Here is a 7,081-nt window from a genome sequence, read left to right as displayed (position 1 = left end):
CTCGCCGGGAGTGGTATTACAACAAACACAACATCTGGCCCCGTTTCTTGCTCAGGGCATCTCGGGAGAGCCACAGGACACACTTCCACTGGAGGAGGGCACAGTTGGAAATTAGCCTGACCAAGTAGAAGTCTGGATCAAAGGTTGGCCACATTCTAACATAAACTCCCTCCAACCCTCTGACTTTTGGATACGAGCTGAGCTGAGCTGCCCACAGCCTCGCTCCGGGACACTCGCACCAGCACAGGGAGAAGCACCAAGACGCCCGCCTCCCATAATCATGCCAACCGTGGATGACATCCTAGAGCACATAGGGGAGTTTAACTTTTTCCAGAAACAGACATTCTTCCTCTTAGCTCTGCTCTCTGCGGTGTTCACCCCCATCTACGTGGGCATCGTCTTCCTGGCCTTCACCCCGGAGCACCGCTGCCTGAGCCCCGGGGTGGCCGAGCTGAGCCGCCGATGCGGCTGGAGCCTGGCAGAGGAGCTGAACTACACGGTGCCCGGCCCGGGGGCGGCGGGCGAGGCGTCCCCTCGCCAGTGCCGCCGCTACGAGGTAGACTGGAACCAGAGCGCCCTCGGCTGCGTGGACCCGCTGGCCGGCCTGGCGGACAACAGGAGCGACCTGTCGCTGGGCCCCTGTCGCCACGGCTGGGTGTACGACACGCAGGGCTCGTCCATCGTGACCGAGGTGAGTGAGCGCAGGACTCAAGGTGGGAGAAAGCCAGTTCGTAGCTTTTCTTAAGGAAGAAGCCAGGAAAGCCTGGTTCTTACACTGTCTGGACATGCTCTTTGGGCTCCTGATATCTTATAAAATTCTCGTTTCCAACAAAAACATGCAGTCTCGTATTTGTCTGGAGTATGAGTGAATTAGTTAAAACTTCATCAAATTCTGGCCATTATGATTCCAGCTTATGTAAGTTTCGGGGGTAAGAAACAAGGGAAAGCATAGCAGAATTCTTGGAATAATTCCAGGAAAAGGAAAAATTTTCAGCTTCTTTTTTCTGGAACCTGAAAGTTCACGGAACTCACCTGAACGGCACCTTACTGTGATATGATACCTTTTTGTCTTGATAGTTGTACTTTTTTCTCTTTGATTGGCTCAAAACATTTGCATAAAAACCATCTGAGGTTGGAGCTTCTGCTACGGCACTAGACATTAACATCTAATTGTGAAGCCTCCTTTTAATAAATACAGAGAAAACCAAAAAAATGGGGATCTGCTTTTATTGGAGAAAAACCAAAATAGGAAGATGTACTTATTCTGAAAATACAGAGAAAGCCTGCTGCCTGGCTTAATTTAAGACGACTGCTTGGGTAACATGAAAACATTTTGTACAAACAGACATTTGGGTACGGGAGCTTTTCTTAAATGGTCTGAAGGTCATATGCACCCATAGATCGAGATCACAGATATAACACCAGACAATATCAAGAGGCTTTACAGCATTGCTAATCTCATCCGTTCATGCAGAGATGAGGAAGCTGAGGTCCAAAACAGAGAAAAAATTTGCCCAAGGCCATAGAGTTAGCAATTTGCTCTAGAAACCAAATCTCCGCCTATTGTTCCTCAACAAGGCCTCTTGTTCCAAGTGAGAGTGAATGTAGCAGGCTGTAAAGATGTTCCGAATTCCCCTACTATTTTTTTAAATGTGTATTGATCTATTTCTTTTCGAGAGAGAGGGAGGGAGAGAGAGAGAGCACGAGCAGGGGCAGGGGCAGAGAGAGAAGGGAAAAGAGAGAGGGAGGGAGTATCCCAAGCAGACTCCATACTGTCAGACAGAGCCCACTGTGGGGCTCCATCTCACAAACCATGACATCATGACCTGGGCTGAAATCTACAGAGTCAGAAGCTTAACCAACTCAGGCACCCACCGACCCCGATTCCCCCACTCCTGAAGAGACAGCAAAGAAGCTGAACACCCCAGCTCCCTCAGGCCAGCGTTGGTATCCAGCTTACACACCCATTTGCTTCTCCGTATCAAAATTAGAAAGGGAAAATGGAGCGAAATGGAGTAGTTACCTGAATCAACAGATTTGGGCTTAACGACATGCTTCTGGATGGAAGACTAAACAGATCATGGGGCAAATCTTTTGGTTGTGTAAAGAAAATTCATATAAGCAAGAAAACAATTGGTTTATTGCCATTCAGCCATATCAGCCCAAAGCAAGGAATATTCAATGAGTTCCCTGGGTTGAGCTGTGTCTAACGGGATTCTGTTTTCTCTCCTGACCCCTGAAACCTCTCGCCCCTCGGCAGTTTAACCTAGTGTGTGCCAATTCCTGGATGCTGGACCTGTTTCAGTCGGCTGTGAATGTAGGATTTTTTTTCGGTTCTGTGGGTATCGGCTACATAGCAGACAGGTAGGTGTTACACATGTGGTGGAATTTAAATAGTCCCACAAGTCCTAAAAACACTTGGATTCACCTGCGCCTGTCCCAAAGCACACAGACCACAATTTCCTGGCCTTGCGGCAGTTGTCCTGACAATTTGAAATGTCCTCTACTGCTTCAATAAGCATGACCGATGCGCCTATTTCCCTGGGGTCATAGAGGAATGTTCTATATTGGGCAATAGTTTTTCCATGTGGGCTATCCAGAAGCCTAGGGTTAAAAGGGAGAGTAATAGATGATTTGATCCCTTTTGTGATTCCCAGTTCATCAGCCTCATCACCAGCTCCCCATTTATGAACCTTCAGAATCCTGAGCTCTCCCTCCTCTGCCTGTCTCTCATAGACCCAAAGCCAGTGTAGACTCACCCTTCAACTGTCCTTGCCTAGCCCATTAGGTCACAGAATTCTTGATGGGGGTCCTGGAGCCAGACGTAATTAAAGGTATGGAACCTAGGTTATAATCTGGTAAAGGGGAAACAGGGACCGTCTACACTGACAGAGGTAAATATCCACTACCATTATGTCCGTATTTCTGGAGAGATGAGGACAGACTTCTCTGCGTGGAACATACAACAAATGGTCCTCTCTGAAGGTCCGTCTCTTCAGGGAGCTAGTTTTCAGTACTAATTCAGCTGTGCCCATATCTTTTATATATCCATCACTTTGTACGCCCGGATTTACTGTCCTGAAAGTTCCTTATAACATGCATTTTTACTTGGTTGATGGCCAATTAGATATTTTTAGGAATCCTCAAAAGGGAAAGGAACAGAAAAATTTGCTTTATAGTTGATACTTTAGCACTAGTAATACCAGCTATTTATTGGGTGTTCTCAGTGTGCCGGACACTGTGCTCAACTGTTTAAACAGTATCATTCTCGTTAGTAACCAGAACTAGTGATCTATAGCTATATAATAAATACATATATTCTAGGTAAATATACTTTACGCTTGGTGCTTTCCACAACTACATCTGTGATATAGATAAATCCAAACCTGTATTATTTTAAATGTAAATAGAATATTTTCTTTGATTGTGCTATATCGTCAGGCTGGATGAAAACTTACAAATGAGCTAAAGATTAGTAACAATAGTTAATCTATTCCTTCCCAGGGGCATCTTCATGTTCACAGCTGGGGCTGGGAGGCTTGTGAGGTAAAAAGGAAGGTCATTTGCTTTTATTTGTATTGCCCCGCAACCAATAGATTGATGGTTTGGAGATGACCCCTTAAGTCACGAGAGGTGCAGACAAGGGACAGTCCAGATTGTGTGGCTGTCTGACCCCCTGCCTCCTCACCCCCTCTCCACTCCCTCCTTCCTGTAAGGTGGGGATACTCACACTCAGCTGCCAGGATGGAAGTGAGCAAATAGGTGACTGAGCCTCACAGCTGGTTAACTAAAGGAGTTAATTATTCTCATCCCACTCACGGAGGAGACTGGTTATAATTCCCCACTGACAGTGCATTCCTGACTTATAATCCTCAGTCAATTATCCACCTTCTTGGATGACCTCATTATTTTGCTCCTATTGTTGAAATCTTCTATGTAAAGTTGATTACTCATTATTCTTCCCCAAAAAGCTATATACAAACCTCCNAAAGCTTCTGCATGGCAAAGAAAACAATCCATAAAACTAATAGGCAACCGACAGAATGGGAAAAGACAGTTGCAAATGACATATCAGATAAAGGGCTAGTATCCAAAATCTATCAGGAACTCACCAAACTCCACACCCGAAAAACAAACAACCCAAACAAAAAACCTTCCTTCCTTCCTTTCTTCCTTCCTTCCTTCCTTCCTTCCTTCCTTCCTTCCTTCCTTCCTTCCTTCCTTCCTTCCTTTCTTTCTTTCTTTCTTTCTTTCTTTCTTTCTTTCTTTCTTTCTTTCTTTCTTTGTTTCTGAAAGAGAGAGAGTACAAACTGGGGAGGAGAAGAGGAGGAGGGAGCGAGAGAATCTGAAGCAGACTCTATGCTCAGCACAGAACCCAATACAGGGCTCAGTCTCATGACCCTGAGATCATGACCTGAGCTGAAATCAAGAGTTGGAAACTCAATCCACTGAGCCACCGGGCACCCCCATTTCTTTCTCTTAAATTGTCTGAATTTCTATTGTTTATTGCCCCTTCCTCTGTTCTATTTACATATGCATGTGAGAGTATGCAATAAGACAACAGCCATTTGATTAAAAAGAAAAGACAAGTTATCTTTTGCATAATTAATGACTATTTCTGAACAATATTCAGATTTTATACAATGGTACAAGAATCTCATGGGAACTCATTTTATGCTACGGATTAAACCAACATGAAATAAAATTGTCTTCTGTAATGCTTTTTAAAAATATGAACCAACAGCCAGTTAGGGTATCTTTTATAAGAAAACCAAGAGGATATTATGAAAAGATTATAAATAAGAATACTGAGTTTCACACCATGGCAAATTTCTTAAAGTCAGCTTTGCTGATGGAAGGGAGGAGGGAAGGAAGGAAGGGATAAGTTAGAGAATTAGAAAATAAGCCTTTAATAATATGTCTCATTTATGTAATCAATCAAACCTTCTAAAGAACATTTTTTTTAGTATCACCTAATACAAAAAAGTAATTTCTCACCAATTCTAGATTTTTTACTCTACTGATCAGCAATTGTAAGTTCTGTATTTAGTGGCATGCTTATAAATGTTTAATGCCTGGCTTTCTGAGGGATAAAGCCCTGGTGTGTAGCATTTGTTGGTTTCCCTGGTATATGTACTGCAACAGTGGTCCATTCCAAGCTACTAAAGTGAGCCCATTAAACACAGAGTTGACTAGAAATATTTTCCATTATATGATATTTCCACCGTACGGATACAACAGATAGAGGTAAACAATCTCATGCATAGATAATGGTCAAACACAGTAAAGTCATTAGGAAGCAACATTTTGCATATTTATTACACTTGTTTTTAATATAATTTCCTTAATTTTAAATGTAGGATTTAATTTCTAACAGTGGCTGTGTTTAACAATTAGCTTGTAAATTTTCTGAAAGCCTAACGATCATCTCTCAAGAGCCAGCGCCCACTCCCTATATTTCGTGATAGAACTAGATCAGAGCAGAATCAGAGTCTCAATGGGTCATAGTCAAACCTACCCAACTATGTGAAATCTTCCAAAATGAGTTCTCCACTACAGACCATGTGCGAGGCAGTATATTGGGCATACTGGTGTGTTATATGTTATTTAGGATCATCGCAGCCTTTAAAAAATGATTTTGTCGTACCCAATTGGCAGACGAGGAAACTGAGGCTCAGTGAAATGAAAGCAGTGCCCCCCAGATGTTAATGTGCATGTAAACCAGCTGGGAATCTTATTAAAACTCCGATCCTGATCCAGCAGGTCTAGAGTGGACCCGAGCCTGTTCTAACCTCTCTTACAATGAGTCCTGGCCCCATTCTGAGTGGCAAGTAGCTAAAATATGTATGAAGCCAGCAATACTGGAGCCCCCTCCCCTCTTCTGTTTTATCTCTTTGTTTTTCATTTAACCACTTACAAGATTGTGTTGCAGGAAGAAAAAGTCCCAAACCATTATCCCAGATCTCCAAAACTTCTTCCAGCCATGCCACGGTTTTGTAATAGCATCATGACCTTATTTGGGACATGTTCCCCACCAAAGTTTTTCTGCATCATAGATTTGATTTTCTGAAGGTTTTCATGCTCTGAGTTTCCAATGGTAAATACTCCCTCTTATCAGCCACAGGATTTGTCCATCTATGGGAGTGTGACTGGTATGGTATGCCTGGGTCAACTTTGGAAGCTAAAGAGAGCTATCAACTGAACAAATGTTTATAAACCCTGTGAGGGTAAAGGAAGGGGTGTGGGTAGGAGAACATGGGAAGAAAGGCTAGAACATTTTGTTGAGATGGGACTTTGGAAGACTTTGAATAAAAGGCCAAAGAGGCAAATATTTACAGTGAGGAATCACTGACTGAGAATTAAGAAATCAATGATCCAAACAGGATCTTAAGAAGTTTAGCAGTTTAGGGGCACCTGAGTGGCTCAGTCGGTTAAGCAGCCAACTCTTGATTTCAGCTTAGGCCATGATCTCATTGTTTGTGAGACTAGCCCCATGTTGGGCTCTGTACTGGCAGCTGGAGCCTGCTTGGATTTTCTCTCTCCCTTTCTCCCTCTCTCCCTCTCTGCCTCTCCCTAGTTCATGCATGATCCTGCTTTCTCACTCTCAAAATAAATAAGTAAACTTAAAAAAAAGACCTTTAGCAGTTTACATTTATTACTCATGAGAATGTTTGATCTTTCAATTTCAAATTTAAAACAGTAACATTCCCAAATAATTGTTAAGGGTGTTGTAGATTATTTTCAAATGGTCAGTTGGTATTGAAATGGTCACTAGGACGCAGTTGCCTACGAGCAGAGTAGCTATTAAAAAATACTCAGGCACCATCAAATGTGCAAAGCAAATGACATAAAGCGTTCTGTGACTACAGTTTGCAGTGGACAAGCAAAGACTCAATAAAACATTGCCTTCTATGAAGAATCTTTAAAATACCCATTAACGGCCAATTAGGACGTCTCTTAGAACAAAACAAGGTAGACATGATGACAATATGAATTAGTGGTACTCTGCCCCAAGTCAACTTTCAGAAAGCCTGCTCTACAAACCGAAGGAAAGAAACGGGGGGGGGGGGGGGAACAGCGA

The 7,081-nt window shown here is 43.0% G+C and overlaps 1 protein-coding gene across 1 annotated transcript in view; it reads left to right on the top strand.

Annotated features, from left to right (window-relative positions):
• The first annotated feature begins 280 nt into the window (after positions 1–280).
• The window catches only part of LOC144224188 (solute carrier family 22 member 2), a 23,378-nt gene continuing 16,577 nt past the window's right edge, over positions 281–7,081 (top strand). Inside the window, exons 1-2 of the mRNA XM_077755063.1 lie at positions 281–691; positions 2,261–2,364. Coding sequence (XP_077611189.1) covers positions 281–691; positions 2,261–2,364 — 515 coding nt within the window. The remainder of the gene's footprint in view (positions 692–2,260; positions 2,365–7,081) is intronic.

The sequence above is a fragment of the Crocuta crocuta genome, unplaced genomic scaffold (genome assembly GCF_008692635.1).
Source record: "Crocuta crocuta isolate KB4526 unplaced genomic scaffold, BGI_CrCroc_1.0 scaffold11, whole genome shotgun sequence".
Classification (NCBI taxonomy): domain Eukaryota; kingdom Metazoa; phylum Chordata; class Mammalia; order Carnivora; family Hyaenidae; genus Crocuta; species Crocuta crocuta.
This window is presented reverse-complemented; position numbering and strand designations above follow the sequence as displayed.